The 17347-nt window shown below is 39.0% G+C and overlaps 1 protein-coding gene across 9 annotated transcripts in view; it reads right to left on the bottom strand.

The window, feature by feature from the left end:
• Dmxl1 (Dmx-like 1) overlaps window positions 1–10258 on the bottom strand; it is a 171435-nt gene extending 161177 nt beyond the window's left edge. For 7 of the 9 annotated variants that reach the window (XM_087592837.1, XM_087592831.1, XM_087592833.1 and 4 more), the window contains exons 1-2: window positions 9732–10258; window positions 1213–1338 (exon numbers count right to left, since the gene is read on the bottom strand). In XM_087592837.1, the coding sequence (XP_087448963.1) occupies window positions 1213–1338; window positions 9732–9818 (213 nt within the window). In that variant the 5' untranslated portion in view covers window positions 9819–10258. 9 annotated transcript variants of the gene reach the window in all.
• Between the last annotated feature and the right edge of the window lie 7089 nt (window positions 10259–17347).

The following is a 17347-nucleotide window of genomic DNA, read 5'->3' as shown; positions in this document are numbered from 1 at the left end:
TTTAATCACAGCACTGAGACAAAGGCAAACAGATCTGTGAGCTCAAGGCCTCCTGGTCTACATAGCAAGTTCCAAGTTAGACAGATCCTGTCTCAAAAACAAATAAATATGCCTAATCAGCTATTCTTTCTTGGTGCTATTTTAAGTTATGTATGTTGCATAGTATGGACACTCCACACAGATATAATTAAACTGATCAACAAGAACTAAGCTGTTTTGTATTTGCTGTTATTTTTTCTATTTATTTATTGAATTATGATTATTTATTCAATTTATTATTTTTACATTTCATATAGAATCCTGACAGTTTTTAATTCTATATTTTAGTTTATGTACCCTTTCTATGTTTTCCAGAAGTTACTAGAATATCTACCTACAAATAATGACTACGAAATGACTTGTCTTTTGAAAACAATGCTATTTCTTTCCATTTTTTTTTCTTTTCTTTTTTTCAGAGCTGGGGACCGAACCCAGGGCTTGCGCTCGTTAGGCAAGCGCTTTACCGCTGAGCTAAATCCCCAACCCCTATTTCTTTCCATTTTAAGAAAGCTACATCTCAGGAGATTTTTGTTTTATATTAATTTTGCATTCTAATGCCAAAACAATAAGCTTTAGGTATGTTTATAGATAATAAGTATTATGCTTCTATCTCAATTAGTAAAGAAGATTATGTGACATCTTAAAATTATAGTTTACGCCTATAATCTCAATAGTCAAGAGGTAGACAGTAGGACTGCAGTAAGTTCAAGGTCAGCTTGGGCTGCCCTGTGATTTCTAGGTTACAGTGTAACCTTGTCTCAAAAATCAAAACCAGGTAAAGAGATGGCTCAGCAACTAAGAGTACTTGCTACTTTTGTAAAGCACCTAGGTCTGCTTCCCAGAACCCAGGTTAGGCAGCTCACAACCACCTGGTAAGTCCAGGTCCAGGTGATACAAACCCTCTTCTGGCATCCATGGTTGCTGCCCACCCCACCCCAACCCCCACCCACAGAGTTCACATAAACACACTCAGGCATACACATAAAATAAAAATTAAAATCTTAAAACAACGACAAATCACCACCAGAATTCCTGACATTCTCCAAAATTCATCTTAGAGAGCCAAAGAAATGTGTAGCTTTGTCCTTGGAAAGGAGGTCTTAATTGAATAGGAGATATATATTTCAGAGATTATTCTGACAAAATTCTACATGTTATCACAAGATTACAAACCTTGCCTTGTTGCATTGAACAGTCTACACATCCCACTTGAATATTTCCATGTTTAGCTCCTGGGATGATCTGTAATCTTTCAAAATTACTTCCCAGTATTACAATGTCACATCCAGATGCATAGGCCTAAAAAGGTAAAATAAAAATGATAGACATTTCAAAAGATATGTACAAAACTGGTATTACATATTGTTTAAAATACATACATTCTAACCGCTTCTGAGACAGCCTTCGTTAGAACTATTTGCTTTCCTTCCTCTATATAACTCAGCTACAAATCAACCCCATCTGAAAGCCATCATATGCATTTCTCTCACCCGTTTGTAACAAAATCATCTGTCTTTTGTCCTACTGTTAACAATCCAATTGCTTAAATCCATCTCTATTTCCAAACCAAAAAATGACTTCTAAAGATGTTTACTGAATCAAGTTATAATCACTGCTTAAATTTTAGTTTGTTACTACACTTGCAATAAAACCCCCACTCCTTTCTTACCATGAGAGTACCCTACGTGATTATTCTTTTATAAATCTATCTCAGACATTTCTGCCTGTTTCCTTCCCTCACCTTTCATTGCCCTTCCTTCTGTTCTTTTTTTTCCCATTTAAAATCAAACATTTCTAACACTATACAATCCAAAGATGCACTAATCTGAATGCTCTTCTGTCTCTTAGGACCACCTGACCATAATGCACTTAGTTTTTAGAGCAGTTGACTCCATCCCAGGCTCTCTTTTCCTTATTTGTTCTCATGTATTTACCACTCCCTACCTCTCTAGTTGCTTGGGAATGCAATGACAAAGGATATCAGAAATAAAGAACTAGGCTACAGGTTAAAAATAAAATCAGGGCCAGGTGGTGGTGGCACATGCATTTAATCCCAGCACTTGGGAGGCAGAGGCAGAATCTCTGTGAGTTTGAGGCCAGCCTCAGCAACACAGTGAGTTCCAGGCCAATAGGGACTATATAAAAAGACCTTGACTCAAAAATTAACTAATTAATTACAGGGGGAACAGCTAATCTGATTAGAGACTTCCACTCTAAGGCTTTAGGAATGAGGAGTAGCTAAATATTAAGATATTTTCCACAAAAGCAGGAGTTGAAAAGTTGTTGGAATAAATGTGTTAGAATATTTGGATGTAAGAGAGAGATAGTACTTGGGATTCCTACTGTACAAATTGCAAATAGCATAGATATACCTCAAGTTTAAGAAGACAGTTCTACATGAAAACTCGCAAGAGACTAGAAACATTTATTAAAATACCTGAAGAGGTCACACTTATCTTAACTTGCCTTCTGCTCTGGCAGCGTTAATTAGTTAAACTGAAGATCCACATGACTGCATTCAAGGACATCGGTTAAAAGGCTATTTCATTGAGGTAGTAGAGATAAAGACAAAAGAAGTCTAAAAACTATCTAGGAGGTAGACTCTACAGGACTTGTAAAAAAGTTGGAGGAGATATTGATTGGTTCCACCAAGCCTCAAGCTCAGAAAAACAGCTAGGGGTAGCAGTGGCAATGCCTTTAGTTCCAGCATTTGGGGAAAAAGCAGGATCTCTGAGTCTGAGGCCAGCCTGGTCTACAGACTGAATTCCAGGACAGCCAGAAGCCCTATCCTAAGGAAGGGAGGAAGAGAGGGACGGATGGACAGACAGGCAGACAGAACGAACTTGCAACTATTCTCAAAGATAATAATATAGGAAAACAAACCAAACAAGGTGGAAAAGGTTGTAAGATGTGCCAATAGGGGAAACTGAGTCTAAATAATGAATTTGAGTATTTGTGAAACCTTTAAGTGAAAAATCCAAAGATCATTTAAATTTATCAGTTTGGAATTCTAAGACAGGTTTCTTACCACTGAAGGTAATATACTCAGGAAGTGAATACAGAATGAATGACCAAGGATGAATTATCAACCTAAAAGAACACTTACAAAGAGCACTAAGAATGACAAGAAGGAAGAAGAAAAGAGGAGGAAAGGGAGAAAAAGAAGTGAGTTATAACTAAGCTAAGGAAAACAAGAGAATGGTGAACTGACAAATACAAAGAGAAAGTAATGTAGAGAAGACATTGTTAACTCTGGTGTGATTGTGACAACTAAGGAGACATGGTCCACCAGAAAATATTGTTTTTTAAGATAAAAAGTTTTAAGCATGTCTAATTCTAAGAAAAAGAGGTAGATAATAAAGGACCAAGGTTCCAGACAGAACTTGAGAAGATAAATCAGGAGCACAGAGTAAGAGTTTAACCTGGGACATTTAGGACAGAGTATATCATTCATTGTATAGAGACAAAAAAAATAAATAAATAAAATAAAAACTCCATGTGGATGTCTATGAGTAACAGAATGTTAGGGTGGAGATAAAACAAAGGAACAGATGGGTGGGAGGATTCCTGGGAAGCTTTTCGGTCCCATATAAAATTGATAAATACGATTACATTTTCCAGTTTTATTTATATTATTTAGAAGTGCTCAAGTGCCAAGGACAGAGGAACAAACAGGAACAAGAAAAGATGAAGTGTATTGGACTTGGTTAGACTCAAGAAAACAAGAAGGTTCAAGAAAGTTAAAAAAAAATGTTGACAACAAGGAGTATTCTTAAATTAACTCATGTCAAATTACCTAAATTATAAGATATAGATATCTAAAAATAATCATGCTAAGGACAAGGTTGAAGATCTGTTTTTCACATTCTTTAGCACAGAAGTGGTATGGATTCCACAATCACAAGTCAACTGCTAGGTAATACAAGAGCAGAGAGAGTAATCAGAGGTAGTGCATGCCCTTGTATGCAAGAAGCCCTGGTTTCACTCTCCAGCATTCCTCTCGATCACGCACATATATACTTACTTTAAGTTCTAGGCTCAAAATAAGTGGATGTCATTTCTCAAAGAAAAGGCCCATTAATTCTGTTGCTGCTATTTTTTCCAATATTTGTGGGAAGTGGAAACAATGCCATGTTTTAATTTGGAGATAGTTTCTTGTTTTGTACTTTTAAAGACTTTTGTTTTATTTTGTTTTCTGAAACAGTTTCTTTATATAGCCCTGCAACTCACTCTGTAGACCAAGCTGGCCTTGAACTCATTAATCCACCTACCTCTATCTCCCAAATGCTTTGGTTAAAGTATGCCAGCACCGCCCAACTTGTTTTGTTTTGTTTTTGTTTTGTTTTTTGAGTATATAAATTTATATAAAGTCTAAATTAAGTATCACATGAAAGTCACTTAAAGTGGTTATGAATATTTAAAATTCAACCTCTAGAACTTACATTGCCTGTTGGGGTGATAAAAATGAAAGTATACTATAAGAAAAGGGCCTTAAAATGGACTGTGAGCCAGGTCTGCCCATATATTCCCTTAGTAATCCCAGCAATAGTAAGGCTGAGGAGGAATTAAATCCAAGGTCAGCCTTTGCTAACTAGTGAACTAGATGATAGCCTGGGCTACATAAGACCTTGTTTCAAAGATGATGATTAAAAACAAGCATGGTGGTGAGCATTTTTCTTAAGAGGCAGGAGGGTGGATCTCTGTGAGTTCAAGGCCAGCTTGGTATACACAGTGAGTTCCAGAAAAACTAAGGCTACAGAGAGAGACCCTGTCTCAATAAACAAAAATTTAAACACTAGTTTTAGTTTATAGACTTGTGTGAAATAAATTATTCACAAAAACTCCCTTAATGGTGCACTGATAGTAATATGGAGTTAACAAATGTAGCTCGGTGATAAAGTGGATATTCGACATTGCTTCTGGTCCTGGGTTCAATTCCCAGTACTACAAACAAACAATAGCAACAACACTGTGTTGGGTAATCGAATACAGTGTCACAAAATATCAGCATATTACAATCAGTATACCAACTATTTCTGTTAGATCTATAACCAAACCAGGAAAATGGTATATATAGTAATCCCAGCACTTGGGTAGCAGAGGTTAGAGATCAGCCTGTGCTATTATAGCAAAGTCCTGTCTCAAAAAGGAAAACGAACAAACAAATCCCCAAATACTCTGTTCCTAACCAATGACGGTCCTCAGTAAAAACCTTCCTAATAGGCACAGGTAACATTAAGTTACTACCTCTGCGAGTACACAGGATGCAATGCACAGGAAGAACTAAGTCCTGTGCACTAGGAAGCTTCAATCACAAGAACATTAAAACCTTCAAAGTCTGACAAGTAATCTGGAATATTATAAATTTCAAAAATATATCCAATATATCCACTCTTCTAGTTTGGAAACTGGTTTCTCTAAGATGCTTGGAGTTCATTTTCATGAACCTTTTATTTTAATCAATCCCTAACAGGTATATACCCAAAACAATTTCTTTCTTGGAATATGTTCGGGTTAAATGACTCAAGTTTGATTATGTTGTAATCAATATTTATTCTCTCTTTTTTAAACATAATATTGACAATTAGGATTATTTTAAAGATTTTTATTAAGTGTATTTATTCCTAAAAAAACACAATAACTGATAAAAAATAAAACTTTAAAACAAAGCTTCACTGAAGTTATTTATAATGGCATTATAGGTACCACAAACAGCTCTCTCTTCCTTCAGATAGGTACAAAGCAAACTTTCCCCTTCCATAAACCCCCCACCTACAAACATTAATATGACCCTACACAAACACACACACCATTCATAAAACGTTTCTATCTTCCCAATACAGCAATCATACTGCCACTGATAACGCATCTCTAAAATGAAACAAGGAATGAGTTACTATCACAGAAAGTTGGGGAAAGAAAACACTTATTTAGTCTCCCTATCAAAATCCCCTTAGAACCATAGTTGCAGTTATCAATTTATAATCTGGATCCCCTTTGCACAGTGTTTGTCTGTTATTAAAGAAAGCCTGAAGTTATAAAATATTTGCTTTCCCTCCACAGAGTAAGAAAATCCTAAATATTAGCACAACCTTTCTGTCTTTTAAAAATTAACCTCATTGAATCAGTAAGATCGCTCATAGAGTAAAGGTATCTGCTACCAAACCTGATGACCTAAGTTCAAGCCCCAGAACTCTTAAGTTCAATCATCAGTGGACAAAGAGAACAATCTCCCACAAACTGTCCTTAGGCTACCATACATGTGCCACATATACAAACAAATAATATGAAACAAAATTTTAAAAACTTAAACTAAATTCCTTCCTAAAACACATTGTCAGCATTAAGTATGGATGAATCAGAAAAGGAAATGTATTATTTTTTTTGTCAGCGTGCTACAGAAAATATTAGGACATCTAGATTCTAATTAATGGTGTCTCTTTTTAAATCACTGTGCTTGTAAACAGCATTTTCTCCCTCCAAAAAAACAAAAGCTATTAATAGATCAAGATTAGAACACTCATACAGTATCACAAGAAGAATGAGGGAAGCATGACTGTAACCAAGGAAAAGAATTCTGGCTCAACAATGTACCCAGTGTTTCCTTTAATTCCTCACTTTATGTTGATATTAAAATGTTTAACAAATGGATGATAAAAATTCAAAAATGTTTAGTAGAAATATTATATTGAGACTCAAATCTAAACTAATAAAGCAATTATTAACTGCACTGCAATAAGCTTCTGAACCCACTCATGAAATCAGGCACTATTTATAAAGTACTTCCTAATACAAAGTAACATGAATAATATACAATTAATTATAACCTTAATTGAATCGTAAGAGTTGGCATTTCATATAACAAACACCAAACAGAATTCCACTAAAAAATTATTAAAAAAATTTTAGAAGTTAGAGGAGAACTTGCTTAAAAACAAAACAAAACAAAAAAACTAATGACCTGTGCCCCAACTAGTCAACAAATAGACGGTGGGTGGATGAGTGAGGCTGTGTGTCAGGAGTCCTGGGCAGTATGGCAAGGCCTTGCCTCAAAAAAAAAAGTGAAAACAGTATTGAGGATATTCAGTAATAGAAAGCTTCCATAACATGTAAGCATGTGTAAGCAAGGCCCACTGGCTTGATCCTTAGAACAAAAACAAAAGTAAAATTTAAAAAAGAAAGGAAAACAAAAGCAAGCAAACAAACAACAAAGCAACCTAGTGATAAAGAACCATGCTTGAAACCAAACCAGGTTCTGACTCAACTACTAAGTAGTATCACCACTGCCTCAGTAACCGTCTAGGCACTCACAATGAAGCCACCATCAAGCAAGGCCACACTGCTTAATAATGAACTAAACGCACTCCGAAAGCAGGAATTACATGGTCATTGACCACTAGAAGCTTTCTAAAGGCAAATCCAAACTAGTGTGATGGAACTTGAGGTAATAAGAAAAAAAAAAAAAAAGAATGTTTTGATATACTAACCTATATTAGTAATTGTTAAAACATGAAAATTGTCATTCAAATTCAATTTGAAGTCTGTCAGAACTGTAAGCGGGAACCAAAGTCCTGTTCTTTGAAATCCTCCAAAACAAGTGTTGTACTATTTGCATCTGTGTAAAAGGAAGAACTGCAAACACAGGCTCATCTTCAGAGAAACCATGAAGCACCACAAAGGATGAAAGAATCCTACAAGGCTGCAAAATCTCAAGTCCATACTTCAAGTATAGCTGCAACTGAAAGATTTTTATTTTTTATTCTTCATACATTATGTATCATTAATTTTGCTCTTCAAATAAAAATAAAATAAAAAGCTATGGGAGGGTGGAGCTTGGTGAAATGCTTGACTAAAATGCCAGAGATCTATGATTTGATCCTCAATGCCTTCATTGACACTCACACAAGGGAGATTAAAAACAGATTTCAAAGGAGAAACAATAGACTGTTCATAAACATGAAGGAGAAAATGGGTAATTTCAAGACAAAGAAATATAAGATGCACCCATTTATTCGGGAAAGTAGGGGCAAGAAACTTGCTGAAATGGAACTCCGGCTGGCTGCTAGAGGGAAAAACCTAACTATAATCTTTAAACTGCTGCCAAAATTAAAGGGATCTGAGATCTTTATACCAAACTAATATAGTTAGATGTGTTTAGGTATCTAAGCTGTGGATAAATGTAACTTCTTTGATTATATGCTTATCTGGAAGCAATCTGCAATGGGCTTACAGGAAGATCATCATTACTTGCTTTAGGAAAAACTGACTAAAAACAGAAATGGGCAAAAAGTTACATGCTAGTATATGGTTACTATTTAACCTTTAAAGGCTTCTGAAAACTAGCATGAAAGCAATTTGCCAAGGTTTTATAGATTAATGCATGTGGATTTATAAATGGGCTGTCAATTTATAATGCTTTGAAGTACCCACACTGCCCTATGTACATTCAGAATGCCCTTTTAAAAAGTTCATAGCATTTGTCTTGGAGAAAGCTCTCATTAAGCTTAGGGGATGGCAGAAAACATCATTTTCCTATAAGCTCTCACCAGGAAGACATCCAATGGAGACTTGCTGGCTGTACTTCCTTCCTTAAGGAGAGACAGCAATGTCCAGCTGTGGGGTGACAAATGCTAAGACCGATATCTCCTCCCCTCACTTCCCCTGAGAACTTTAGACTAAGCAAACATCAAGAATTAGAATCTTGACAACTGCTAGAGTCATGTGCCACTCCATTGGGAAGTCACAGGCTAGCATAACTCTTCAAATACAGTTTAAGCATTAAATGCCTAAAGCATGTTAAATGCTGGGTATTACTTATTCTAACAAAAGTCTGAGTCTGTCTCTTTTACACACACACACACACACACACACACACACACCAGAGAAATTAAGATCTCTAAGCCTGGAGCATATTAAGCTGTTTGCGCTTTAGTTGTACAAAATTAAATTTTACGTTTAATAAAAAAATTGTAGCTAAAGTCATCAACACTAATAAATATGTTTAGACTAGAGGTCTGAAGTCCACTATTGACTTGTGACTTGAAATTATTAGAAAAGCTAAACTAAGATAAAAAATGTCATTAAACCCTTAAAGCCAGAAATGTGAGACTATCTTTGTCCTAACAGCTGGAAATAGAATAGAAAAGAAAAGCAAGTCACATTGGCTAAATCTTAACCTGCCCTTAGCAAACAGGAGATACGCTGGAAGATACAACAGTGCAACCATCAGGAATTTCCTCGAACACCCTCAAAACTTTTCAAGGATTTCAAGGCCGTTGCCTATGTAACTCACGGGAACTTAGGGATGAATGGAGAATATTTTCTTTGCAAAGTTATTCATAGGTGAACTTTAAGAAAAATAAATAGAACGGTGTTGTTTTCATTATATTGTCATTTAATATTATTAATCTAGCTTAATAATCAGTAACTGTTTTAAGACACCCACTCTTTTAACTACAAAGACTTGACCTTAGAACCTTGACCTGGGGTGGGGGGGAATGAAGCAAATCTAAATTAATTCCACATTACAGGCCCATGCAACGGGAAAAATCAACACCCTCTCCCCGACCCCCCAATTCGTGATTCTTCTAACATTTTGGAGGAACTACTTTGGCCCGAAGGAGTCAGACGTTTTTTTAAGCCCGAAAACACGCTAACTGGAGCGGAGGCCGTGCGGCCTCTCCCGTCCTCACCGTAAAGCGCTGCTCGCCGACGCTGCCCACCGAGAAGCAGTGGTCGCCGGGGTTCACCGCGCCGGTCAGCACCTGGTGCAGGTTCATGGCGGCGTCCTAGTCCCGCAGCACACGCCGCGGCCAGCTCATGCCCGTGCTCAGCCGTTTCCCAGCGCCTTCCCCTAGGGGCGGCGGCCGCTCCTCCGCGGCGGTGCCAGGCTCCCGAAGCCGCAGACGCTGGGTGCGGGCCCGCGGCGCATCCCGAGCCGGACGGCCGAGGCCTGAGGGGGGCGGGCCGGGTAGCGAGTGCGGCGCCGCACTGCTCTGCACCTGTCACCGCAATTCAGGTGAAGCTCGGTGTCCGCTCACCTATCCGTTCCGGGCGCGGCCCTCGGGGACCGAGCTGTCCACACGCTATTCCCGAGCCCGGTCGTCGGGACGCACAGCCTGAGAGGCGCGGCAGCTCGCGCTGCCCCTCACCAGACCGACCTCAGCCCAGCCGCGGTCCCGCCGCCCTCAGCAGCTGCCACCGCTCGCTACGCGGCTCTGGCCCTTGCGCCAAAATATCGCGAGACTTTCTTCAAGGCTCCAGAATGGGTGGCAGTACATAGGGCAGCAACGCCTTTTCTAGTCGAGAGTTAGCCAATCCCGAGACCCGAACGTACCTAGAGCTCCGCCCCTTCCTGAAGAGAAGCCAATCTCTTTGAGGCGTGTGGAGGAGCCCAGACTCAGTTTGAGTCTAGCATAAACAGAGTGAAGGGTTACCTAAAAGTAACCAAGCTGTGCTTTTGGTAAGGGATCAACCTAACTCTTAGCACAGAAAGTTTAGCAAGGAGGAGTTGCAGGTCCCTTATTCCTGGTATAACTACAAGTCCCAAGATGCACCACTCCCCCCCCCTTTCGGGCCCGGAGGGAATCTGCAAATGTGATCGTGGAAAACACTTTTAGCCTTGTCGCGGTTATTTCTGCGCATTTCCAACTCACTAAACAAGATAATTTAGAAAGGTTTAGGCTCCTCAGTAATATAAATGATCTATTTTAATAAGGACAAAGTAGATTTTAAAATAATGCCGATAATGATGACCCGCCAATCCTACTTTGTTTTGGAAAAAGAACCCAAGAATTTCAAAATGAATTGTCAGGCACCAGTAGTGAGATCCAGTTCTCATTATATTTTGACACTAATTTCGTATTGTTACTAACAAAAGTCTGTTCGAATGGCTTCCCCTTTTAGGGACAGGCGGTTCTATTCCTCTCTGTCTCAAATGTGTGGCACAAGCGTAGTGCAAAGTGTTCAAGAAAGTTTCAACTAGATGAATATTACCATGAACTTTGTTGGAGTAGTACTGTCAGAGGCGAGAGGCATCAGAGACAGCTTGGTGCTGATACCCTCAGGCTCTGCACGGAGCCGTATTGGATTTGGGCCTAGCCGCTTTTGACTGCATGGCTCAAAGTGGCTAGGTGACTTTGGGCTGTTTGGCCACAGATATTCACCCCTAAGATGACTGCCATAAGTCTTAGGATTGTTGAATGAAAGCCTCTCCCATGAATTTACGGCACAGGAAGATAACATTCAAGGGATGCCTCAGCTCCCTTAGCAGATACCTGTTACCTCCTGAATCAACACACAGTGTCTCCACTGCCTGACCTCTTTGCCTCCAGCTATCACTGCCTGTATCCGCACCTCCCCCTCCTCTGTGTTTCACAAAGGACACTCCCCCTACCTGAAAGCCTTAAAAGCTGTAACATTCACCCCAATAAACGAGACCTTGACAACAGAACTTTTGCTTGGTCTCCTTCTTCTCTTCACCCCCATTTTGGCCCACAGGTAGAAAGCCTCTTCGGGACCCTGAATAACTGGGTCCCCGCTGGCGGGGACAAGGCTCCTAAGGAGCTTGCATAGATTAGAAACTTCAATTCAGGCCAAACCGGAATTTGGAGCTTGGGTGCAGAAAAGAATTTCAGGACTATCCAGTTTATGAAGCGCAGGTGGGGTTTAATAATAAAAAAAATAATAATAATATAGGCTTAACTGTGAGTGTTAATAGAACAGCATGAGCTACAGAGAGAGCTCCTGTCTCAAAATTAAATAAATCAAGAATCTTAAAACTAATATTTTGGTGACAAATACTAGTAACCATTTATGTTCTTTTCCTAAGAAATTCGCAATATACATTTACTTTTTTGCAATTAAAAAATACCTGAGGCCAGGCAATAGTGGCACATGCCTTTAATCCCAGCGCTCCAGAGGCAGAGAGGCAGGTGGATCTCTGAGTTCTAGGCTATCCTGGTCTAGAGGATGAGTTCTAGGATAGTCAGAACTATACAGAGAAACCCTATTTCAAAAAACAAAAATCAAACAAAATAATAATATTCTATAAGCCATGTCCCCTTTTAAAATAGAAAGATGAAAATGGGTTCAAAATTCCAGTCTTTTCGTAAATGGACAACAGTAGGTCAGGCATGGAGTGACATATGCCTAGTTCCAGAACTTGGAAGGTGGAGGAGGCAGGAGACTCAGGAATGCCTTGGCTACATAGAAAGGTTGAGACTGGGCAGCCTTGTCTACATGAGACCCCTTTTCAAAAGAAGACAAAAGACAAAACGTTATATTTTGTTGAGATTTGTGAAATCTAAGTTGGCTTTATCTTGAGTTGCAAACTCACTGTGGTCTCATACTTGCTAAGCAAGCACTTAACTACTGATCTACAGTGCAGTCCAAGAATCACCTGGGAGACATATCTCTGGGTTTGTCAGTGAGAGCATTTCTGGATACATTTCACTGAGGAAGGAAAACCCATGAGAGATGTAGACAGAATCACACCATGGGCCCAGACTAAAAATGGAGAAGGGGAGAGGAACGGCAACATTTATCTCTGTCTCTTGACACCAGCCATCTGATGCTCCTCCCATTCTGCCTTCCCACCTGATGTATCCCCTCTAATAGTGACACAGAAAACCCCCAAGCCTTTCCTCTCTACCAGACTTTTGTCAAATGTTTTGTCCCGGTAATGAAAAAAGTAACAAATACAGCCACGAGCATGCTTGAATTTGTTTCTCATTTATCATTTCAAATTTATGTAAAGCAACTTTAAGTTAACTCTGGGAAAGATGTGTGCACGAAGATGGAAGCCAGGGCCTTGTGCAGGCTAGGGTGCTTTTACAGGCTGAAATTTGAAATGTTTTATGTCCTGGTGTGGGACATGCAAAAATCCTGTGGCTGGACCATGTTTGTCATATTTACTCTTTCTCTTGTGCCTAGTTTTTGTTTGGAAGCACATTCAAGGTGATACAATAAATAGAAACGAAATGAATTGATGGTTATGAAACTGGACGCAAAGTCCTGGTTTGCATAGGGACTAGATATATGACTTTGGATATGTTTATTAACTCTGAAGTTCATTTCCTCATCTATAAAAATGGGAAGCTTAATTTCATTATCAGCAGCATTTTGCTTTGTTTTGACATTTCTCCTGCTCTGTGCTTCTTTTGGTTTTGTTTAAGCTCTCTAAGCACGTGTGCAGTCCTTCCGGCAGACTGCCTGAGAGCTGCGGTGACTACTCTCTTAGACAGATCATGCAATCTCCTTTTGCTTTCTTTAACTATAGAATGGACAGTGATCATTTTTTTATGGAATGGTCATGAGATTTAAAAGAGAACAATCTGCGGCATGTAGAAAGCAGCCAATAAATGTTCTGTGTCATTGTTATTTTTAAATAAACCTAACCTGTTGATGTATTTGTTCTTAAGTTATCCAGACATTTTTCATCTTAATCAAATTTCTCCGTGATATTTGAGGTTCTCAGTTCTGAGATCCTCCCGATCAGTATTCAAATGTTTGCAAGGATTTAACCAGGTGAGGTGGCACACACCTACAACCCTGTGGTCCTCAGGTTGAGGCAGAAGGATCAGGAGTTCAAGAACAGTCCAGTTTACGTATTCAGAGCCAGTGTCCAAGAAGGAAAAAGTAAAGCCTAGAGGAGTGAATGGCTAGAAAGTGCAATGGCTTCCTGAAGGACAACCTCGTGCTCAGTTAAATTAAATTTGACTCGAAGATGTCTTCATCACACAGTTCCCTACAGGTAACGTACTTGACACACACATAAACTGAAAGTCTACCCATAGTCCTTTGCTAAGGACTACAAGAGTTTGAGACTTCACAAGCATGTGAGAGTTAGCCGATCACAGGCCATCAACTGATAATACCTTGTTCTGATAAGACAAATCCTGACCTGTAGTGAGCCAGGCCAAGTATAAGCAACTGATTTCTATTTCCTGCCCACACTGCAGCTAGAGGAGGGCCCTTGAACCTGCTCTGGTTCTGAGGGCTGACAACCTAAGAACCATTTCCCCCCAATTAAACTCTTACTTTTGATTTACATAAAGTATTTTCTTTAATATTAAATTGCCCACAAAACAATCTGTATGAATGACAGAATTACTCAAGCCATTTAATGCTAGGGTTTTTTTGTTTGTTTGTTTTTGTTTTTTGTTTTTTGTTTGTTTGTTTGGTTGGTTTGGTTTTATCTACTTCGATGAAAAAAATTCCTTTAGCTATGATCCCTTATTTATTGGGGGAAAGATTTTAAAAAAAAGGTTTACTATATAAATTACCTATGAATGTTCATCTCATGTGATTTTTGTCAACCGAGTTCTGACCAAACTACGCATAGAATTGTAAGCTGAAGGGCAAATTGTATAAAGTGGCTGAAGAACAGTGAGGGGGCACAAGTGTTCATTCTATCCCTGCCACTAGCCCAGGTTACCTTGGGAAAGATAGTTTAACTCTTTAGGCATTCGTATTCCCAAATAGAGTGAGGCATTGGGGTGAGCCTGTGGCCCGAGGCCCCGATGCAGTCTGCATCTATTTTGCAGAGTCCTTGACCTAAGAATGATTTTTATAGTTTTAAATAGCTGAAAAAAATCAATAAAAGAATAATATTTCATAACACATGGATATTTATGAAATTTAGCCAGGGCAGTGCAGGCCCATAACCGCAACTGCTCAGAGGGCTGAGGCAGGAGGATCATAAGTCTACTGTGGGTCTGGCCTACAGATTGACTTTGAGTCCCGCTTAGATACTCAACAAGACTTCATTTCAAAAACAGATAGGATATAGCTTGATAGTAAAGTCCTTGACCAGCATCCACAATCAATCTCCAGGACACAGAAACACACCATACACACACACACACACACACACACACACACACACACACACACACCCCACAGAGAGAGAGAGAGAGAGAGAGAGAGAGAGAGAGAGAGAGAGAGAGAGAGCGCCAGCATGGGATTGGGAGGAAGTGACTGGTAGAGAGGGAAGGAAAGAAGGAAAAAGAAAAATTTCTAAAAGTTACATAAATTAGCATTGCCAGAACATAGCTAGCTATGTAAAATCATTTTTATGTTGTCTATGTACTTGCACACTGCATGCAAAAGTGGGCAGTTTCAACACAGAGACTGTATGACTTGCAAGGCTATGATCAGAGTACCAGAGTTTATACTGCCTGACAAGAAAATGCTACTCAGTAGAGATGGGTATTGAATTTCTAAACCGTATGTTTTTCAGAGAGCTAGTCATCTGAGAAAAGAGTGGATTAACATCCTAGACACCTGCCTTTCATCACACCTCCATCCCACAGGTTACACAGGATGGAAACAAGAGCAATCAGTCGCTCTAAAGCCGAGGTTCCCAACCTTTGGGTCAAGACCCCTTTGGGGGATCGCATAGCAGATGTCCTACATGTCAGATATTTACATTACAATTCATAACAGTAGCAACATTACAGTTATGAAGTAGCAATGGATATAATGTTATTGTTAGGGATCACCACAACATGAGGAACTATACTGAAGGGTCACAGCACTAGAAACAACTAGTTCACAAACTAGAAAGATTGGGAACTTTGCTTATGGTCTCTCTAGTAAGTCAGCCTCATCTCTGAAAATGGGATGCCGGTGCTTGTTTCATCTCCTGTTGCTTATGAACATATCTCTTAGTGTGCCTGGGTTGCATCCTCCCAAGGCTGTTGAGCCTTGCATCTCTTGCTCAGAGTTATACAGACTAGGAGTTGACTTACAATAGCAAACCAGTAGCAGCATGTTCATGTTGAGCTGTTTACAGTGTATATATACTGGTTCATTTCTACAACATGAAGTACAGACATATCCTTATGACACAGAATATAAAAGTGTCCCTATCAATTCCTCCTGTCCCTTATCATTCTCCACTGTCAGCCATAACTCATAAAAGGCATGTATTATAATAGACATGACATCCTGCCACCAATGAATTATTACTATGGCTTCTTACCAGCAATGTATTTGCATATTTAAAGGTAACCTTAATGTAGAAAAATAATTACTAGGAGCTTAGAATAATGAAGGAAAGAAGAGACAAAGGAGGAGTGATAATGAGTGCCAAACATGAATAGGAAAATACTCTTGTGTTCTGTGGAACAATAGGAAGACTACAGTTTTAAGGGCATGTGGACTTTTGACACAGTAACATGATGTCATCTACAGAGGTCAGTGACATGCTTGAGAACTGTGCAGTCAATACTCTCCTCTCTCTGTCTCTCTCTGTCTCTCTCTGTCTCTCTCTGTCTCTGTCTCTGTCTCTCTCTCTCTCTAAATAAACACTCGTATGGTTTTAATAAGTTTACAGTTTTATACTGGGTGGCATTCATTTCAGTGCTTGGGTGCCTGTAGCCCACTGACTACAGTCTAGATATGCCTGGCAGAGAAATCTAACATGTATTTATGAAGATCTACAACAGAGAATCTTGAAGGCTCTAAAGGTAAAGAAATGATTAAAAGTAGAAAATGATAGCTGTTATTGTTGAAATATGACACTGAATTTCATTAATATATATAATTAGTACTTGTTAATAAGAAATATATATTCTGCCCAATGGTAGTGGTGCATGCCTTTAATCCCAGCACTTGGGAGGCAGAGGCAGCCAAACTCTGTGAGTCCAGGTTCAGCCTAGTGTACAGACTGAGTTCCAGGATATTCAGGGCTACACAGAGAAACCTGTCTTGAAAAAGAAAGAAAGAAAGAAAGGAAGAAAGAAAGAAAGAAAGAAAGAAAGAAAGAAAGAAAGGAAGGAAGAAAGAAAGAAAGAGAGAAAGAAAGAAAGAAGGAAAGAAAGAGAAAGCTTGTTATGATACCAAAATAAGGCTCATATTATAATAGACACAAAATCTAAAAACAAAATTGGTTATTTCACAGTTTATTTTCTTATAGATAAGGATAGGGAGATAGGACGATAGCAAAATTAACCTATTAAGTAACATCAGGTTATTTCAAGTAATGTTCTTTGTATTAAAGCAAAAGAGGCTTCATTATCATACCTAGTAAAATATGCATATTTAAAAAGCTGCCTCTTTTCAGAATCTTTATTTCTCAGGTCAGAGCTTGGTCTCAGCTTGGGGAATGTTAGCATGACTGTCTATTTTTATCTCTGGCCAGGTCTGTATAGGAGCACAGTCTAAAGCAATAGCTGTCTGTTTGTTTTCTCAAACATGTATTTGTTTACTGTGTGTATGGGAGAGGGAGTGACATCACCTATGTAGAAGTTAGAGGACAACTTGTAAGACTTGAGTCTCTCCTTCCACCCTGTAGGACCTAGGG

Source organism: Rattus norvegicus, chromosome 18, assembly GCF_021556685.1.
Source record: "Rattus norvegicus strain SHRSP/BbbUtx chromosome 18, alternate assembly SHRSP_T2T, whole genome shotgun sequence".
Classification (NCBI taxonomy): Eukaryota; Metazoa; Chordata; class Mammalia; order Rodentia; family Muridae; genus Rattus; species Rattus norvegicus.
This window is presented reverse-complemented; position numbering and strand designations above follow the sequence as displayed.